At 46.0% G+C, this 21340-nt stretch overlaps 1 protein-coding gene across 1 annotated transcript in view; it reads left to right on the top strand.

The window, feature by feature from the left end:
* Positions 1–21117, top strand: part of COL26A1 (collagen type XXVI alpha 1 chain) — a 103989-nt gene extending 82872 nt beyond the window's left edge. The window contains exons 5-14 of the mRNA XM_060268578.1: positions 1683–1744; positions 3409–3565; positions 6049–6138; positions 7877–8029; positions 13605–13698; positions 16201–16268; positions 17843–17853; positions 18178–18222; positions 19941–20025; positions 20960–21117. Of these exons, the coding sequence (XP_060124561.1) occupies positions 1683–1744; positions 3409–3565; positions 6049–6138; positions 7877–8029; positions 13605–13698; positions 16201–16268; positions 17843–17853; positions 18178–18222; positions 19941–20025; positions 20960–21117 (923 nt within the window). The remainder of the gene's footprint in view (positions 1–1682; positions 1745–3408; positions 3566–6048; positions 6139–7876; positions 8030–13604; positions 13699–16200; positions 16269–17842; positions 17854–18177; positions 18223–19940; positions 20026–20959) is intronic.
* Positions 21118–21340: the final 223 nt, after the last annotated feature.

The raw sequence follows: 21340 nt of genomic DNA, 5'->3' as shown, positions 1-21340 counted from the left end.
CGGACTCATTGTTTAAACCGTGTCTATGGAAGACAATCTTACTCGGCTACGAGTGATCGCTACAGAAGAAGAAGGAATTCAATAAACATTTCCCAATCTTCTCTAAGTGTATGTTGAGCCTGCAAGCTGCGCATATTCTGTCAACTTAAGCCGCCATTCTTCTTTGGTTGGGACCTCGCTTGTTTTCCATTTTTGGGCTAACGAAACACGGACCATAGTAGTGGCATACATAGATAACCTTTTTGGACACCTGGGAATTTCAGTCTGAATTATCCCCAACAGGAAGGACTCTGGTTTGTCCAATCCTCTTTTAAAGCCATCCCAGTTGGTGACCAATCACTGCCTCTTGAGGAGTGAGTTCAATAGTCTTAATTATTTCCTGACTCTCCCAACATTCAGTTTCATTGGATGTGTCCACTAATTCTAGTGTTTTGAAAGAGGGAGACAAACTTTATCTATCTACCTACTTTCTCCATGCCATGCATCATTTTATAAACTTCTATCAGGTCACCTCTTCCTGGCCTTTTTATAAATGAAAAAGTCCCCAACACGGCAAGTTTTCCTCATAAGAGAGTCCCATCTTTGATTTATTATGGTTCTTGACCAGCACACATAAATATGCAATACATAAAAACAATAAAAGAAGACAAGAATATCTAAAAATAGACAATAAGTATAAGTTTTAACAATTGGTTAAAAGAAAACTAATTAAAAGGAGTATTACTACTTAGGGAGGTAGACTACAGCAGTTAATATCACTGGATCCTCTTTAGCTAGTCCTGAAGATGTTCTGAGGATATTTGGACCATAGCTGCCAAGTTTTCCCTTTTCTCGCGAGGAAGCCTATTCAGCATAAGGGAAAATCCCTTAAAATAAGGGATAACTTGGCAGTTATGATTTGGACACTGCTAATTAGATTGGACCGAATTTTTATGGCTCTAGCACAGAATTTGGCAACCTTCGCTGACACATTAGGGTTAGCGTCAGAAAGAAGCCACTCTATATAGAAATTATCCGAGCGTCCAGGTAGCTCTGCCAGTATAGTGTGGATAAGCTCGCCTCGCACATCCTCATAGACACAGCATCACAGAAGTATATGGCCGATAGATTCCATTTCTCCTGATCCGCACAGGCAGCATCAGCGAGTCCCATGATCATTTTGGATGCCCCTTATTGAAGCTGGAGGCGACAGGCATCTCTCAGTTGGTCCTGCAATTTACAAGAATGGCCACTAGCAACAAATGTCGCTAAGAAAATTCTGCTCCACATTTCCAAGCTATGTTCCTGGGTATTGATTGATTGATTGATTGATTGATCGATAGATCAATCTGAGAGAGAGATCTGTGCACAAACTTATTAATAAATGATCCAACTTTACAGATGGTCAGAAAAATTAGCTTTCTTGTCTGATTGCTGCCATGTGTTTGAAAAGCGTTATTTGCTAAAACTGCTGAGAATCTTGCAACCCATTTGTCATGAAAGAAAACGATGTTTCTTGGTTTGGAGGTCAATACGCACCGTGAAGGAACTTCTCGTGTTTTTTTTGCTTCTTTATATAAATATTTGTCCCTAGAGGAGATTTCATTAATCTATAGCTCATCTAATAAAATGAAAATAATGGCAAATATTTCCAAATGATGTTAATTTGTTTTTTACTGTGTTTCCCCTGTCCCCTGTTTTAGAATGTATGAATTGCACGAGACTCACAGATATGACTGAGAGGCTGAACACCCTTGAAGCCAAGGTAAAGGATTATTATTATTTCTATTGCTGCTGCTACTACTACTACTACTACTGTCTATTACGCACGCGCAGAAGTGTGCATCGGGGAGCGACCAATTCGGGGAGCGACCGGCTCCGCAGAACGGATAGCGGTCGCAAACTGAGGTACGACTGTATCAGCCTCCCCCGGGGTGTAACTCTGCTGAGTCATTGCCTCCCACTTCATGTGGGGGTCGGAGAGAGCAAAGTCCAGCCCTCTGAACTTCTCTGGCATCCTAGACAGCCTGTCGCCATCTTGGAATGTCCAAGCGTGTTGCAGATGAATATTTTTTTTAAACATAATTTTTATTGAATTTTCGAGTATGTAAAGAAAAGAATAAAACATAAGCATTCATGCATCCTTGTACATCATCAGTCACTATATACAATACATATATACAACATTTTACAACCCTTCTCCCTATCCTCCACCCTTCACCAATTGTAATATTTTATCTCCGTTTTCTGTAAATTCTGCCGAATTCAGCTTCCTCCTTCTTTAACAGTTGGTTTTCTATTCTCCTCTCTCTTATCTGCTCGTTCTTTTTTGTTTCCATATGTTTTCTCCTTTGTAGAATTCTCTAACATATCCCCTTCTTATTTTAAACAGTTGTTGGGATTATGTCAAGCCAATTAGCGTTATTGTCGGTTTACAATATGTTTTCAGATATTCTCTAAATTTACACCACTCTTTTTGAGTTTTTTGGTCTTTTTTATCTCTTACTCTTCCAGTCAGCCTGGCCAGTTCTAAATATTCTACCATCTTTACCCTCCATTCCTCCACCATTGGAGTATCTGGGGTTTTCCACTTCTGCGCCAAAAGCACTCTGGCAGCAGTGGTTGCGTACATAAATATTCTGTGGTCCTCTTTTCTAACTTCTTTCCCCATCAATCCTAACAGAAATAGTTCCGGTTTTTTTGGGAATGTATATTTTAGTAATCATTTTAACTCATTATATATTTGTTCCCAAAATGATGTTACTTTTTTACACCGCCACCACATGTGATATGTATCCCCCTCAGTTGCAGATGAAATTCTAGCCCCTCTGCCCCTGATCCATCCTTCTCTGTGGCTTTGCAGGCAGGCAGCGAGTGTCTTTCATCTGGCTGTGAGGACAGCCCTGATCCACACACACTCTTTGAAGCCCCATTTAATGACTAGATTCCTCGCATGACCACAGTCCCTAGCCTGTTATTGTGAAACCCGCCCACATCTTTAAACAAAAACCCTCCATAGTGTGGATTAAATGTCTGCTATAAATCCCAGCTTCCAGTAATATATTATTATTATTATTATTATTATTATTATTATTATTATTATTATGGTGGTGGTGATGTCAGGACGTCGCGTCGGCTCCCTGCAATCTTTTTCAGAAGCTGGCGCTTCTGAAGTCAGGAGCAAAAAGAGAAGGCAGGTTTTTAAATGGTGGTTTTAAACAACAGCACAGGTTTGAATCAAGTAGTGATAGGGCTGCTGTGAGGAGCGGAGGGGTTTGGCTGAATGAGTATCGTGTGGCCCCTGTAACTGTCCCAGTTCTGCAGGTCAGGTTGGTTGGAGCGGGCATTTGCAGGGTAAGACGGCTTCACGGTTACACCGGTCTCTCAAGCTGTTTGGGGCTCCGGTTGATTGTTGTGACTTGAATCCAGATCCTTCTGCTCGAGGCTGCAGAGCAGGCTCCACCATCAGAAAATGACCTGCCAATGGCAAAGACGACGGTCCCCACATGGTACGACGACTTAGTGCCAGATGCCATCCCCCTGGCCAATCCAGGGACCATCCTGAGGAAAGCGACAGGACCCATTGGTGAGCAAACTGCAGAGAATCCTTTCCCTGCCCATCATGCTGTGCGAAGGAGGAGCTGATCTGTGTCGCTTTTGCATGCAGTTATCTGTAATTTTATTTGTTTACTTGCAGCCCAAGTCCGTTCCATCCCACTTCTGCATTACAGGGCTTTATTTAATTATTCCCTTGCAGCATTTATACCCGGCTGTTTTGCAATAGCATAGCTGCCAAGTTTTCCCTTTTCTCGCTAGGAAGCCTATTCAGCATAAGGGAAAATCCCTTAAAAAACGGGATAACTTGGCAGCTATGCAATAGCTGCTCTTACCAGTGGTTTAATAAAATAATTTAATTGGTTAACATTATTCTCATGGGGTTGTTGCCCAAGTTAGACCACAGGGAAAGCTCTAATAAATCAACAGAGGGCCATTGAGTCCAGTACATTGTTTACTGTAGTAGCGAACCAGGAAGTTACAAAGGCAACAAATAGCCCTTGGCAGAATCTAAACAGATATAAAAAAATACCACTGTGAAATGTGAAAATGTTGTGTGTGTGTGTTTTTCTTTAAAAAAGTTGTAAAATATACAGTACAGTGGTACCTTGGTTTACAACCATAATCCGTTCCGGAGGTCTATTTGTAAACCAAAACAGGTTGTAACCCAAGGCGCACTTTCGCCAATAGGGCCTCCACAAAAAATGGGTTGTAATCCAAAAAAAGGTTGCAAACTGGGACACATATTTCCGGGTTTGACATGTTTGTAATCCAAAACGTATGCAAACCAAGGTATCCTGTTTCTCCGAAAATAAGACGTAGCCATAAAATAAGCCGTAGCAGGATTTTTAAGCATTCAAGGAATATAAGCCATACCCCGAAAATAAGGCATAGTGATAGGCGCAGCAGCAATGCTGGCCGCGGCAGGAGAAGGAGGGAAAAAATAAGACATCCCCTGAAAATAAGCCATAGTGGGTTGTTGTTGTTGTTTTTGAGGAAAAATAAATATAAGACAGTGTCTTATTTTCGGAAAAACACGGTACCACTGTATATGGAATTTGCCATTAGCTCATCAGCGCCATATGGTGTTACATTTGTATAATGCACTTAAAACACACTTAAAAGGTTGTATTTGCAGCTGTATAGCTGTCCCCCTGGTATGACTAGCATTGGAGATCACCTTCCTTCTCCAGAGACAGGAGAGAGCCTCTTCCTATTTTTATTTTTTATTTTTTGTTTCATATACATCCATATTTTGATTTTTTTTGATGACATTTTCATTCATTCATCCATCCGTCCAGAAGGCATTTTCTTGCAGAGTCTGCCAGTGCATGTTTTCATTTTGAATCCTGCTGGCTCACCTCTCCTCATACCCTAGCCTTTCTTTCCCTCTTTACATTCAAGACCTTACCTTCCAAGTTCCGGACTGCAGAATCCGGGACCGGCAGCCATTTGACACCAGAAGTTGTGTCGATGTAACTTCCGGTGTCGCTTTGCCCTTCTATGGGCACCAAAAATGGCCACCGCCAATACCGGAAGTCACGTCTATACACTTCCGGACATGCGTAGATGCGACTTTTGAAGCTGGCAGCGGCCATTTTTTGTGCCCATAGAAGGGCAAATCGGAAAGAAAAAAATGGCCGCCGGCAGGAGAAAATAACGGAGAAAAACGGGAGATGAAGTGATACGGGGGACCACCGGGAAAAGGTAAGTAAAAAAGGGGTTTTCCCGGGGAAAACGGGAGACTTGGCAGCTATGTTCAAGACCCCAATGCCCCAGGTCTTAGAAGCAAACATTGCAATTTTGGAAAAACAAGGCATCCTGTGAAGAAATTTGGTAAGATTTTTGCAACCAAACGACAGTGGCAAACAATGCAAATTACATTATTCAATGCAAATTACACTATTTGCATGGGTTGACTCACTACTTCTCTGTGGCTACCCCTTAGACATGTAAAATGGCAGTGCAGTGTTACCTTGGTTCCTAAACGGCTTGGCTTCTGAACAGATCAGCTCCCGAATGCCACAAACCCAGAAATAAGTGTTCCGGTTTGCGAATGTTTTTTGGAAGCCAAACGTCCGTTTCGGCTGTCGGCATTGTTTCCCAGGCCAATCAGAAGCCGCGCCTTGGTTTGCAAACATTTTGGAAGTCGGACAGACTTCCAGAACAGATTGGGTTTGCGAAGCAAGGTACCACTGTACTTACCTGCAGTCACCTGCAGTGTCTGATGCTCCAGCTGGCAACCCTGATGGCTTACTCCACACAGGAAAGCCTTGATATGGTTGCAGTTTCCTGGACCGCACCCAGGCAGTGCTTGGCAAGGCTGCAGCCTTTGTTCTGGGAACACTTCCACCCAAGCCCACCGCTTGGGTTGAGCTGAGTGAATTGCACTCTGCTATTGCTCAAGGTGCTCTCTTCCATGTTACATGTTTGTTTTCAACTTCACATGTACATCTTCTCTGCAAAGGGGTCTTTTCTTTTCTGCCCAACTGTTTGTGCCCTCAATGTTTTCAGGATTACCGGGGCCAGCTGGGAAACCAGGACCGCAAGGCCCGAAAGGTGAAAAGGGAGAGACTGGTGACAGGGGCCCATCTGGACCACCAGGTGAGTCTCCGGAGGAAGGGCCACAGCTCAGCGGTAGAGTGTTTTCCTTGCAAGCAGAACATCCCGGGTTCAATCTCCAGCATCTCCAGGCAGGGATGTAGTTCCCCCCTTACAGACCTATAGGTGGCTGTCTACCAGCTCCATCTTGTACGCCAGCTGAGACCCTACCTGCTTGTGCACTGTCTCGACAGAGTGGTACATGCCCTGGTTATCTCCCGCTTGGACTACTGCAATGAGCTCTATGTGGGGCTACCCTTGAAGGTGACTCGGAAACTACAACTAATCCAGAACACGACTGTCACATTGGGAGCGGCTGTCAGGACCATATAACACCGGTCCTGACAGATCTACATTGGCTCCCAGCACAATTCAAAGTGTTGGTGCTGTCAGGATGCTGTCAGCGGCCCCCGGCTGGTTGCCCAGGAAAGCATAAAGACAAGGGAAAGTTTCTTGCAGTCCTTTTTTATTTCAAACTTTACAGAGAGAGGCTCTAGAACCCAGCCTCTTGGATAATGGTGCTGTCCTGAGTGAACCTCCATCCCCTTATCTCCTGCTTCCTTATTCGTCGTCATCATCACCTCCTCTGGGTGCCGCTAAGTGCCTTCTGTCTTCAAGCTCTTTGCTCTCCTATTTTTAAGGCTCGCCAGGTTCTGGGAGATGTTGGACCTGGAACGCTTTCTTGTGACAACATGCCAGCCAGCTGCTGCTCTGGCTCTGCCTGCCCTCTCCCATTATTTCCCAACTTTCCCCCTCATCTGCCCCTGAGCTTTGACCTCCCACAAACCACTGTTATAAGTCTATACTTCCTCCCTTGAAAGATCAGGATCAGGAGGCGGTCTCCAGCATTCCTCCTCCTCTACCCAGCCCCTGACAGGTGCTGACTTTTAAAGCCCTAACCAGCCTTGGCCCTGGATACCTGAAGGTGTGTCTCCACCCCCATCACTCAGCCCAGACACTGAGGTCTTGCTCTGATGCCGTCTGGCAGTTTCCTCACAGCAAGAAGTGAAGTGAAGTTACAGCGAACCTTTTTGGTAGTGGTGCCCAAACTGCGGAACACCCTCCCATCAGATGTCAAGCAGATAAAGAACCACACAACTTTTAGAAGACATCTGAAGGCAGCCCTGTATTGGGAAGTTTTTAATGTGCAATGCTCTGTTGTGTCTTTGTATATTTTGTTGGAAGCCGCCCAAGAGTGGCTGGGGCAAGCCAGTCAGATGGGTGGGGTAGAAATCGACAACAACCATTCCCAAGAACCCTTAACAAACAACAGCTTCCCAGGATTCTTTGGTAGAAACCATATGCTTTAAATGTGTGTTGGATGCGCTTTAAATTTATGTTGTGGCTCTCCCCTTGCTCGCTGGTCTTGACTTCTGGCTTCGTAGTCACTGTTCCTGGTCCCCAGCTCAACTCGGACTCCCGTCCGAGGCTCAAAGCTGACACACTGAGGATCTCTGGCTCCTTGATTCACCATGACTGCCTCCTGGAACACCTGGAACTTGCATGTAAACACATGGTGCTTGATGTTCCAGCTGTGGTGTGGCTGTGACTTGGCGATGGAACAGCAGCGCATGTCCAGCCGGGTTTAGTGCTGGGGGAGAGGCTCTCAATCAGTGCTCCTTGTGTTCCAGGGTGATGCCTTGGCATCTGGAACAGGACCTTGCTAACTCAAGTGCATGCAGTGCTAGCGGTCTCACAAATGCCTGGGTAATTGCTGACTTCTCTTTGTTCCGGTTCGCAGGGCTGCTTGGACCTCCGGGACCCAGGGGATATCCAGGTGAAACCGGCATTCCTGGCCCTCCCGGACCCCCAGGACCACCAGCATCTCCTGGCTTCCCGTTAACCTTCCAGCAAGGAGTTCTGTACTCGCTGCAGCCCAACGCTGAGAAAGAAAGTAGGTCTCCTTCCATTTCAAAGAGGAGCCGCAGGAGCCTATCATCTGCTTAACCCAGTTGCCCTCAAACCTTTTTCTCTGGGCCACGCTTTCAGAATAAAAATTTGCTCATGCCAATTTTTTGTATTGCTAGGAAATACATTAGGGACGCAGGTGGCGCTGTGGTCTAAACCACAGAGCCTAGGGCTTGCTGATCAGAAGGTCAGCGGTTTGAATCCCTGCGACGGAGTGAGCTCCCGTTGCTCGGTCCCAGCTCCTGCCCACCTAGCAGTTCGAAAGCACGTCAAGTAGATAAATAGGTACCAGTCCAGCGGGAAGGTAAATGCCGTTTCCGTGCGGTGCTCTGGTTCCCCAGAAGCGGCTTAGTCATGCTGGCCACATGACATGTCTGCGGACAAACGCTGGCTCCCTTGGCCTATAGAGCAAGATGAGCGTGCAACTCCAGAGTCGTCCATGACTGGACCTAACAGTCAGGGGTCCCTTTACCTTTACCTTTAGGAACATTGGAAAACAGGAAACAACCCCTAGCAGTGCTTGATTTATAAAACAAAACTACTTTATAATATGATCATGGGACATCCATAAAGTATAAAAACCATGCAGCTACATTAGAACATGAATCATTCCCAATACAGTCATACCTCGGGTTAAGTACGCTTCAGGGTGCGTACTTTCAGGTTAAGTACACGGCGGACCTGGAAGTATTTGCTTCCAGGTTCCACCACGTGCGCATGCGCAGAAGCGTTCTGCGTGCTTCGTGCATGCAGAGAAGTGCTCTATCGGCACTTCACACACGTGTGCTATCGCCGCTCGGGTTAAGTATTTTTCGGGGTGCGAATGGCACCCTGGAACCAATTAAGTAGGTACCCAAGGTACCACTGTATAATGATAAATGAAACTCTTACATATGTCCCTTAAGTTTATATGCAGACTCAATGAGAGATGTGAGCTTGCTTTTGCTGGGTAATCTTATTTATAAAAATACTATACTATAAAAAGGTAAAGGACCCCTGGATGGTTAAGTCCAGACAAACTTGACTATGGGGTGCAGCGCTCATCTCGCTTCAGGTCGAGGGAGCCGGCGTCTGTCCACAGACAGCTTTCCGGTTCATGTGACCAGCATGACTAAACTGCTTCTGGCGCAATGGGACACTGTGACAGAAACCAGAGTGCACGGAAACGCCATTTACCCTCCTGCCACAGCAGTACCTATTTATCTTCTTGCACTGGTGTGTTTTCAAACTGCTAGGTTGGAAAGAGCGGGGACAGATCAATGGGTGCTCACTCCGTTACAAGGACTCGAACTGCTGACCTTCTGATCGGCAAGCCCAAGTGGCTTAGTGGTTTAGACCACAGCGCCGCCCGCGTCCCTTTTATTTTTATACTCTACTATACTATACTATACAATACTATAGCCAGGAAGCCAGCAATAAACCACATGGAGAACACGAAGTTAACTTGTTATTAGCATAAACCAGGCCAGCTCAGGGGAGCCAGGCCTAATGAGCATAGCAACTCTTCTCAGTAGGTCTTACTCCTATGAGGCAGTTGCAGAGGTTGAAGAGCCCCACCTTCCCACCGCTGCCTAACCCCCCCCCCCCCCGGTCCTTCCCAATCTGAGACTCTGTTGGTGTGCCTGTCTCTGCTCTTTCCTCTTCATACCTCTTCTGGTCCTGGGAGACCAGGGGGAGGGGAGCTTGTTGCCATAGGATGGGGAGACACCCTGGCTTTTTCACCAGCCTGACACATCTCTGCTTTTTGGTCTCCCTCCTCTCCTGCTGCAGCTTCTTCTTCTTCTTCTTCTTCTGGATTTCTCTCTGCCACAGACTCTCCCAGCTCACTAAATCCTGTTGCCTCCTCATCTTCTGATGCCTCCTTTTCCCCGTCTTCTCCTCCTGACCACTCATTGTTGGGCCCCCACCCCTCCCCAGGCTCCAAGTCTTCTTCCCACCAGCCAGTGTGGTGTAGTGGTTAAGAGCGGTAGACTCGTAATCTGGGGAACCGGGTTCGTGTCTCCGCTCCTCCACATGCGGCTGCTGGGTGACCTTGGGCTAGTCACACTTCTTTGAAGTCTCTCAGCCCCACTCACCTCACAGAGTGTTTGTTGTGGGGGAGGAAGGGAAAGGAGAATGTTAGCCGCTTTGAGACTCCTTCGGGTAGTGATAAAGCGGGATATCAAATCCAAACTCTTCTTCTTCTTCTTCTTCTTCTTCTTCTTCTTCTTCTTCTTCTTCTTCTTCTTCTTCTTCTTCTTCTTCTTCTTCTTCTTCTTCTTCTTCCCTTGGGGGTTCCCCAGCTGGTGTCTCCCACAATTTTTCTGTGTCCCCACAGTCCACGACAACTCTACTACAGTGGTACCTCTGGTTAAGAACTTAATTCGTTCTGGAGGTCCATTCTTAACCTGAAACTGTTTTTAACCTGAGGTACCACTTTAGCTAATGGGGCCTCCTGCTGCTGACATGCCGCCGTCCTGCGATTTCTGTTCTCATCCTGAGGTAAAGTTCTTAACCCAAGGTACTAGTTCCAGGTTAGCGGAGTCTGTAACCTGACGCATTTGTAACCCGACGCGTTTGTAACCCGAGGTACCACTGCACACTGAAGTGTTTCAATGTTTCTTTGACTGTCCTCAAATCTTCCTGTCACGCTTGCCGTCCTTTCCTGCTACCCCAGCGAGGCACGCCACACCTTTCGAGAACCGCTTTAACAGAGGGTAACTCCTGATCACTTCACCATATCAAAATAGTTTTCAGAAGAACTCATGGTTGTGGTTCATTCATATCAAAATAGTTTTCAGAAGAACTCATAGTTGTGGTTCATTCATATCAAAATAGTTTTCAGAAGAACTCATGGTTGTGGTTCATTCATATCAAAATAGTTTTCAGAAGAACTCATGGTTGTGGTTCATTCACATCAAAATAGTTTTCAGAAGAACTCATGGTTGTGGTTCATTCATGAAAAATGCATCAAAGGAGAAAACTTTTTTCTGAAATTGTGATATGCAGGGACTTCTTAAACCAAACGTGAAGGGAAAAGTCTGACATATTTCTCCATCCTTGGGCAGTGGTCAATCTGGCTGCATCCAGATGTTTTAGGACAATGTGCTTGGCCACTGGTCATGCTGGCTGGAACTGGTCATCCCCAAAAGGTTCCCATAGTGGTTTACAGTGATCGGTGAGAAGACCCTGCGAGGTCTCCTGTTCTCAGGCTCACAAATGTAAGAGGCACAACCCTGGGAGGGAGGAGAGGCGGAAAGCACGCTCAGGCACTAATTCTTAGCTTGGTGTTTGGTGACAGTATGATTGGGACTTGGCACAGGGATAGCAATATAGTTCAACAGAGTGTGATGTTTGGGCTTGCTTGCTGCCTTGGGTCTCTTTTGAGAATTTAGGAATGTGCATTTTTAGAATAAATATCTAAAGCAAGCGTGACACATCAAGCTCGCTCTCATAAGAACTTAAGAGCCTGCTGGATCAGGCCAGTGGCCAGTGACCAGCCCAGCACCCTGTTCTCACAGTGGCCAACCAGATGACCCCATGGCAAACCTTCAAGCAGGATCCGAACACAAGAGTCCTCTCCCTTCCTGTGGTTCCCAGCAACTGGTATTCAGAAGCGTTGCTGCCTCCAGCCATGGATGAGATATTTTTGAGATAAGATAGCTTTGAATTCCACTTGCTGGAACACCCGCAATGTGGAGAAATGCTTTTGCCCTCACATCCTGCTCATGCGCTTCACCAGGCATCCCCACACTGCGGCTCCCCAGATGTTTCGGCCTGCAACTCCCATGACCCCTAGCTAACAGGACCAGTGGTTGGGGAAGATGGGAATTGTAGTCCAAAACATCTGGAGGGCCAAAGTTTGGGGATGCCTGCGCTTCACAGTAAGTATCTGCTTGGCCACTTTGGGGAACAGGATGTTGGACTAGATCAGGGTTACCCAAACTTGGGTCTCCAGCTGTTTTTGGACTACAGTTCCCATCATCCCTGGCCACTGGTCTTGCTAGATAATGGGAGTCTTAGTCCAAAACAGCAGGAGACCCGAGTTCGGGAAACCCTGAACTAGATGGTGCTTGGTTCAGATCCTGCAGGGATCTATACCGCCTTGTATCAAATGCTGGCCTTGCCCTTGCAAACATCGGAGCTTGGCCGGTTTTGTTTATTGGCTTTTGCGCAAGTTCCTGGCTTTTGCGCAAGTTCCTTTGCTTGAGCCTGGCTGGAAACGCCGGTTCTTCAAGCTATGGAGACCTAATGCATAAAAGATTCCTTTGCATAATGCAGCACTCCCAAAAACCAGTGACATGGGATTCCAAACTGCCAACAGCAGAGGGAAGTAGAGCCCTGCTTACCGACGACACACACTCCCAAAACAATTATGGGAAGAACAGGCCTATTTGGGGTATTTTGGGGTGTGCGTGTGCCTGATTATGACTATCCAGCATGCTTTCAGTGCACCAGAGCGTCCTGCTGTCAGCAATTGCCTGTCACATTTTCAGCCATCCGTGGTAAAGAAAGCAGGCTCCATTCTGGAGCAAGTTGCAGCTATGATCTCTTAGGCTCACATGGACCTTCCAGAATAAGGGTGGGGAAACATCCATACATGCTGATTACTGAAGCAGTTAGATTAGGTCCCACTTTTAAATAGTGCTGTACTGTTTTTAACCTACCTCTGTTTTAACAGACCTGTTTTTGTACTTTACTTTCCAGCTATTATTATTATTATTAGCCTTTTGTACAGTGGTACCTCGGCTCTCAAATTTAATCCGTTCCCAAACCAAAGTGTTCCAAAACCAAGGCACGCTTTCCCATAGAAAGTAAGGCAAAATGGATTTGCATTAAAAGCAACCCCTAAAACAGGGATTTAACATGAATTTTACTATATAACAAGACCATTGATCCATAAAATGAAAGCAACAAACAATGTACTGCAGTCACACAATCAATCAATCAATCAATCAGTAGCTCAACTGGGTTCCACACAGTCACAAAAGCAAAACAAAAAGAGCCGCAAAAACAAAAACGCAAAATAAATAGCAAAAACAGACAGACCTCAGCTTAACACTCAAAACGGAAGTGTGCCACTCAAATCGGAAGCGTAACACTCAAAATGGAGCACGTTCAGCTTCTGAAAAAAGTTCATAAACCGGAACACTTACTTCCGGGTTTGCAGTGTTTGGGTTCCAAGTTGTTTGAGTACCAAGGCGTTTGAGAACCAAGGTACCACTATAATAATGTTTCACTGACTTGCTCAAGGCAGCTAACAAAGGGTGTACCTCTTGTTCTGCTGCTTTCCCCAGCGGGGAAGCCTCTATTTAGCTCTCAGTTGGAGCAAATGGCAATTCGGGGGTTTCCCCGCAGATTGCTGTTTGTTCCGATTTATTGCTAAAGGCCAGGTTTTTCCTGGGAAAGGAACGAGACAAGGAGAAAACTGCTGGAGCCCCTCCCCCCCCACCGCATGGGGCTAGTGGAAGTGGGGACGAGCCCCAAATCACCACGATGTCCCCAAACGATGGGAAATGTTCACCAGATTCCCGTGCTCCTCAGTTACAGCGGTTTCCTCTCCTTGATTCTCTCTAATGCAGATGGGGAGCCACAACTGGCGTCCACCGTGATTGACACCATCCTGGCTGGTTTGCCTGGACCTCGTGGCGCACCTGGGCCCGTTGGACTTCCAGGTAAATAGATCTGGTTGAAAGAGGTGGGCTCAGGGAGTGGGAAGCAACAAGGGACAGCAGCCGGAACAACGAAGCCAGGCGCTGTCATGGATTCTTTAGCCGAGATTCCTGCTTTGCAGGAGGTTGGACTAGATTACTTTTTGGGATCCCTTCCAACTCTACAATTCTATGAAGAATCCCAGCTATTAGACTTGAGCGTGCACTTCCATTTTTTTTTAAAAAAATGTTGATTTAAAGGAGAAGGGAAATGTCTTAAATGGTTTTGCATGAGAGGCACTCAGAAATGACCTCCCGTCAAGAGCGCAAGAGGTTCCCCATCCCGTCCCCCCCATTCTTATTACCACATTCATCCATTTAGACTTCATTTCATTTCATTCCTGACTTTGATATATGAGGGCTGCATTAATTATGGAGGCTGATTCAATTGCCCTGGTGGGTGCCTGATGCTTGTGGGGGTTTCATCCGAAACAATTAAAAGCTGAGTTCGGAAGGAGTCCTCCTCTGCCCCCCCCTCTCCTCGAACTGCAAGTGTAATTAATAGTCAGCGTCTGGAAGAAATTATAATCCCCCACCCACCCACACACTCCCTAAGTGGGATAAAGCCATTAGGAGACACATCTCCTTAACAATGCAGCATAACAAGTAGATATGTTCAAATGAGTGTTCTCATTCTGCCAAGCACTTCAGCTCCACGCCAGGAAGACACTCTAAAAAAATAATAATTAAATGCTTCCTTGTTCGAAAAAAAAGTCACACGGAGAGAATTTCTCGTCCGGAGTTGCAAACTTCAGATCCTGGAACTGGGAAAGGTCAAGGGCCATAGCAAAAAATAAAATAAAAATAAAAATGGGTGGGTTGTGCAGATCTTGGGGAATGAATGCGAGTGGGTTAGCTGGGTGTTGTTGTCCATGTGTAAAGTATTAGCGGACAATATCCAGGAAGCTGGCTTTCTTCAATGGCTCCTAGTCATGGTGGCTATGCTCTGACTTCACACCTGGAGGCAGCAATGTTTCTGAATACCCCTACAGGAGGGGAGACGGCTCTTGCGCTCAAGTCCTGCTTGAGGGTTTGCCATGGAGGCATCTGCTTGGCCACTGTGAGAACAGGATGCTGAACTTAGATAGGCCATTGGCTCTCCTCTTCTTATAGCGGTTTGGGTTCTATCTAACTGTAAAGTGGTACCTCTGGTTACGAACTTAATTCGTTCCGGAGGTCCGTTCTTAACCTGAAACCGTTCTTAACCTGAAGCACCACTTTAGCTAATGGGGCCTCCCGCTGCCGCCACACGGTTCCCGTTCTCATCCTGAGGTAAAGTTCTTAACCTGAGGTACTACTTCCGGGTTAGCGGAGTCTGTAAACCGAAGTGTTTGTAACCCGAGGTACCACTGTATGTTCCATTCAGAGTAGATTTCGTTCACTGAGATGAATAGACCTAAGGTACAGGTAGGTAGCCGTGTTGGTCTGAGTCGAAGCAAAATAAAAAAATTCCTTCAGTAGCACCTTAAAGACCAACTAAGTTTATATTTTGGTATGAGCTGTACCTGAATAAGTGTGCATGCACACGAAAGCTCATACCAAAATATAGACCTAAGGTAGTTGTACCCATCAATTTTAGTGGGTCTGCTCTGAGTACGGCTAGCATTGGCTATAGCCCAATGTCTTTTACGAGCAAAAGGAGAGCCATGCCATACCAAAATAGAATTTATCTTTTTTGCTTTGGCCTCTAAGGACTCAATCTGAATGCCGGTTGTTCAAGTAAAGCTGTATCCTATACTTCCTTGTGCCAATAATCCAGACTAGCTCCTAATATTCCGATCTATTTTCTCCCCCCCAACTAGGGCCTCCTGGATCTTCGGGTCCCAAAGGGGCCCTGGGACCTACTGGCGCACCTGGGCTGCAGGTAGGCAAACCAGCTCTCTCACAGATGAAAACAGTGGCAAGCTTCTAACCGCCTTATTTCTCCTCCCTCAGCCCTACTCACACCTTCCCCCATTCCCATTGTGGGGGAGGAAGGGAAAGGAGAATGTTAGCCGCTTTGAGACTCCTTCGGGTAGTGATAAAGTGGGATATCAAATCCAAACTCCTCCTCCTCCTCCTCCTCCTCCTCCTCCTCCTCCTCCTCTTCTTCCTCTTCTTCTTCTTCTTCTTCTTCTTCTTCTTCTTCTTCTTCTTCTTCTTCTTCTTCTTCTTCTTCTTCTTCTTCTTCTTCTTCTTCTTCCCAAAGGCCCAAGGTCTATATCAGGGGTTGGGAACCTCCAGCCCCTGGTTCCCTCCCCTCCTTTGGCCCACCAGGCTGAACCATGCCCAGCTGCCCCACGTTGATATCCCACACGACATCAGATGTGGGGCCGGTTTGCCTAACAAACAGAAGGTACCTTTCAACAGAGGGCTGCCTTTTCTGAAGCCCTAACCGCTCCCAGATCAAGGTCTCGTTCCACCGCACAAGATACTGTATGGGAGCAAAGCATTCTTACACTCGGCGGCTACCCGCTTCTCTTTCTTCCCCGCAGGGCATGCCTGGTTCTCCTGGACAGCCCGGATCAAAAGGCTCCAAAGGAGATCGAGGAGAAAGGGTGAGTTCACCTTCAAGTCCATGCATGGCCAATCGCCTGGTGCTCCCTTCATTCATGTATTTGGGTGGCCGTGCTTGGCAACTGCAAGGAAATCAGGGATGGGGAACTTTGGGCTTCCATCAGCCCCGGCCAGCATGACCAATGATCGGGGATTATAAGAACCTAAGAACATCCTTGCTGGATCAGACCAGTGGCCCATCTAGTCCAACATTCTGATCGCACATATTTTGAAAAATGAACTAAGCCATTCAGTAATCCATTGTTATACCATCAAAACTCATTTACACTGTTGAGTTTATCTTAATGCTACCAGCATTTTTAAATGTACACAATTTTCACCCATATAACCAGTAAACATTTTCCAGTCTTCTTTAAACGTATATTCTTCTTGTTCTCTTACTCCATATGTTAAATCTGCAAGCTGCGCTTATTCCATTAGTTTAAGTTGTCATTCTTCTTCGGTTGGGACTTCACTCGTTTTCCACTTTTGAGCTGGCAAAACACGGGCCGCAGTAGTGGCATACATAAATAGTCTTTTTTGACACCTGGGAATTTCCCTCTGAATTATCCCCAACAATAAGGACTCTGGTGTGGGGTTTTTTTGGGGGGGGGGAGGTACTTTTGAGCATTTTTTTCAATTCATTATATATCATTTCCCAATACTCTTTTACCCTTTTACAAGTCCACCACATATGATAAAACGTACCCTCTGCCTCATTATACAGTGGTACCTCGGTTTATGAACACAATTGGTTCTGGAAGTCTGTTCATAAACTGAAGCGTTCATAAACTGAAGCGAACTTTCCCATTGAAAGTAATGGAAAGTGGATTAATCCGTTCCAGACGGGTCCACGGAGTACTTAAACTGAAATGTTCATAAACTGAAGCATGGGTGTAATTGGTTCCGGAAGTCTGTTCATAAACTGAAGCGTTCATAAACTGAAGCGAACTTTCCCATTGAAAGTAATGGAAAATGAATTAATCCGTTCCAGATGGGTCCGCGGTGTTCATAAACCGAAAATTCATAAACCGAGGTGTTCATAAACCGAGGTTCCACTGTATCTCCAGCATACTTCTAATATCTTCCAACCATTGAAGCAGAGCATAGCCATCATGGCTAGTAGCCACAGATAACCTTATCCCTTACCCTCCACCTTAGAATTTGTCCAGTCCTCTTTTAAACCTATCCAAATTGGTGATCATCACTACCTCCTGGTGGAGCAAGTTAGTATCAGCTACCCTTGTGCAAAATCTGCCCCCCACAACCATTTGCTCCAAAAGAAGTTCTATGAAAGTCAAGGGGTTCCCTTGTAGCAATGCATGTAAACCAGGGGTCAGCAAACTTTTTCAGCAGGGGGCCGGTCCACTGTCCCTCAGACCTTGTGGGGGGCCGGACTATATTTTGGGGAAAAAATGAACGAATTCCTATGCCCCACAAATAACCTGGAGATGCATTTTAAATAAAAGGACACATTCTACTCATGTAAAAACACCAGGCAGGCCCCACAAATAACCCAGAGATGCATTTTAAATAAAAGGACACATTCTACTCATGTAAAAACATGCTGATTCCCGGACCGTCCGTGGGCCGGATTTAGAAGGTGATTGGGCTGCATCCGGCCCACAGGCCTTAGTTTGGGAACCCCTGATGTAAACTATCACTATTTTCCAGTGGGATCCAGTTGCAATGGAAGCTGGTTTGGGAGTGCAGGATAACTCTTGCTAGCCTCCCCACCAACAAATCAAAGTAAAAACTAACCCAAACACCCAACACCATCAGTTCCCCTTGCAAACAAATCAGGCTAAATGCTCAGTAAACAGATTGTTTGAAACACCCCTAGTTAGCGACTGGGATTCTGTTCCTCATTCTGTTCCTCATTCTTTCCCGGTGTTCTTTATTTTTTTAGGGGGAACCCGGTAAAAAAGGTGACGAAGGAGACAAAGGCGCAGATGTAAGAGCACAACCAGTTCTTTATTGTTGCTACACTCTCCCCTCTTCCCTTGCTAGTAGGTATTTAAGATCTGCCTTCGCCAGCCTGATGCTCTCCAGATGTTGTGGACTACAACTTCCATCAGGCTGCGCAACTGCTCTGTGCTGGCTGTGGCCAATGGGAGCCGACCTCCGGAGGGCACCACATTGGCGAAGGCTCCTTAATATCGTAGGATTTGCCTTGTGGTCCTTTATGTATTGCATATGCAAAGTCCTCGTGATTTGCCTTGCAGCTAAAGTAGATCCCAAAAGAGATATGTTTTAATGGCCGAAAACGTAAGGATCTAGAATGGCCAGGCCAGGCAAGGCATGCTTACTTAAGGTAAGGTAGGTACCCTCGTACCTACGGGACCGCCTCTCCTGGTATGCCCCACGGAGGACCTTAAGGTCCACAAACAACAATACTCTGGAGATCCCGAGCCATAGGGTGGCTATATTGGCCTCTACTAGGGCCAGGGCCTTTTCAGTATTGGCCCCAACTTGGTGGAACGCTCTTTCACAGGAGACCAGGGCCCTGTGGGATTTGTCATCTTTCTGCAGGGCCTGCAAGACAGAGCTGTTCCGCCTGGTCTTTGGGCTGGACTTAGTCTGACCCCTGTGTTTTTCTCCCTCATGGCTTGGATTTATGGACTACTTAAAATGAGGCTGCATTTTAAATTTTAATATTGTATTTTAATCTGTATTTGAATTAATTGCTTTTTATGTTTTATTGTAATTTTATTGGTGTTAGCCGTCCTGAGCCCGCTTTTGACTGGGGAGGGCGGGGTATAAATAAAAATTTATTATTATTATTAGGTATGGGAAAGCAAAAATACACAAAGGATTCCACAACCACATAATAAGGAAATCATTGTATAAAGTTTGGGGGAAAATGCAAAGCCCTACTAGAATCGAAGACACCTTGTTGGCTATCACTAAAATTGAAAGAATATGAAGAAATAAAAGAACATCTCCATTTGCATTTGGATGCTTCTTAAGATATCATGACCAAATTTTGAACCATGGGTGTACAAGTTTTCAGCTATGCTTGGACGCATTTGAGTGCCATTTTGAGTCAAGATGACACACGGAACCTTGCAAAACTGCAGTTTCCATGCAACGCCATGTTTCAGGCTGCTAGTTGTTAATTAACCATTGTTAACTGAGAGTTGTGCAGATGGGAACGAGTGAGTCCTAAGGACATATTCTAGAGACCTACAGTGGTACCTCTACTTACGAATTTAATGCGTTCCGAACTCACATTTGTAAGTCGAAAAAATTTGTAAGTCGAATCCCATAGGAATGCATTGGGAGAAAAAATTCGTAAGTAGAAGCAACCTATCTAAAAATTCGTAAGTAGAAAAAATCCTATCTAAACTGCATCCAAGATGGCGGACGGAGCTCCATTCGTAAGTAGAGTTATTCGTAAGTAGAGGTACCACTGTATACCGAAGGCAGCCTTCCCTTCTCCCTAGTGTGCCTGGATATATAGATGATCGACCATCTATTTATCTTCTACCATGTGACGCCTCCCCCTCCTGCCTGCAGTGGTACAGTCCAGATACAAGTTGGCTGTTTTAGTAAGGAAGGAAGAAGCCTAAGCAGGGTGGTTGCAATTTCCCTAAGTAACGGGTGTCCCTTGAATGCATGAACCACAATGGCTTGCCTCCAGCAACCCAGACCTCCTCCTCTCCTTTGTAGGGCGAAGGTGTCCAACAGCTTCGGGAGGCCCTGAAGATTTTAGCAGAGAGGGTGTTGATTTTAGAGCATATGATTGGAATCCATGGTGAGTGATGGGGAAATGTTCTGCTCAGCTTTGCCTTATGGGGAGAGAGGAGGCTCCTTTTATTGAATAATATTCATGCAGCTCTTCCATCAGAAAAAGGCTCCCTGAGTAGCTTACAGATCACGGTAAGCAAGACTTCTCGGCGGCTGCTCACAGTCTCTGCAACTCCCTCCCTAGAGGCGCCAGGCAGGCTCCCTTCCTTATTCTTCCACGGACAAGTGAAGACTGTCTTATTCCGACAGGCTTTGGGATTAGACTGTTTTTTTAAGGAAAGGGCTTCCCTTTTTGTTATCTGTATTTTAATACAGTTGTTTTTCCTATTGTTTTAATCCTGTTACAGCTTAATCACTTTTTAAAGCGTGATCTTGGATATGTTTTTAGCTTTCTGCCTTGTTTTAATTTGTGTAAGCTGCCTTGAGTCCCAGGCCAGGAAAAAAAGAAGGGATATTTAATAAATAAATACAAACCTATTTCCAGTCATTGGGTAAAGGGCAGTATAGAAATGTAATTAATAAATAGTAATGATTAATAATAACAATAACAATAACAATAACAATAATAATAATAATAATTCCCTTGCTGGGGGGGGGGCGGGGAAAACTGCATGCAGAGGGTGGGCAGGGCTAGAAGCAAAAGTGGATGATATGCAAAGGCTATGACGCTTACCTTCAGTACAGTAAGCTTCTGCAACTGTGCAAAAGAGGTTTCTTTCTCCCAATTCCCGCCTCATCACATCTCTCTTCATCGAGGCATTGCCACAGTTCAGAGGTGCATTCCAGCCAGGCATTAGTGCCTGTGGAAGGGATAGATTGGGGCCAGTGAGGGGCATGGCCTGGGGGAGAATCCCAAGGGCCGCATTGAGAGATCCTGAGGGCCACATCTGGCCCCCAGGCCTGACTGCGTCTCCCTGTCCCTGGCTTTCCTTTGTTTTCAGATTCTTTGTCTTCCGTTGAACCAGGCTCGGGACAAGACGTGATCCTGGGCGCCCCTCTCCGCGCAAATGTGAAAACCAAGCGGCATCATTCCAACCAGATTCTTTCCTCGCTTTTGGACGGCAGTGAGAGCAAAGGGAAAAGGAGCCGGAGGAAATAGGACACCAGTAAGGGCCCTGATCCTCTACCCGTCTAAGCACAATGTCAAATTGCATGCGGAGGCTGTGCTGGGGAAGGGATCGTAGCTCAGGGGTTGAGTGTCTGATTTGCCTTGCAGAAGGCCGCAGGTTCGATCCTCAGTGGCACCACTGGGAAAGACAGCGATGTCTCCATTGCCAGGCTATAAGGGAGCTGAGTTGCGTCATGTGCTCATTGAGCTTCGG

Source organism: Zootoca vivipara, chromosome 15, assembly GCF_963506605.1.
Source record: "Zootoca vivipara chromosome 15, rZooViv1.1, whole genome shotgun sequence".
In the NCBI taxonomy this organism is placed as follows: domain Eukaryota; kingdom Metazoa; phylum Chordata; class Lepidosauria; order Squamata; family Lacertidae; genus Zootoca; species Zootoca vivipara.
Note: the sequence above shows the minus strand (reverse complement) of the source record. Positions and strands in the feature narration are given on the sequence as shown.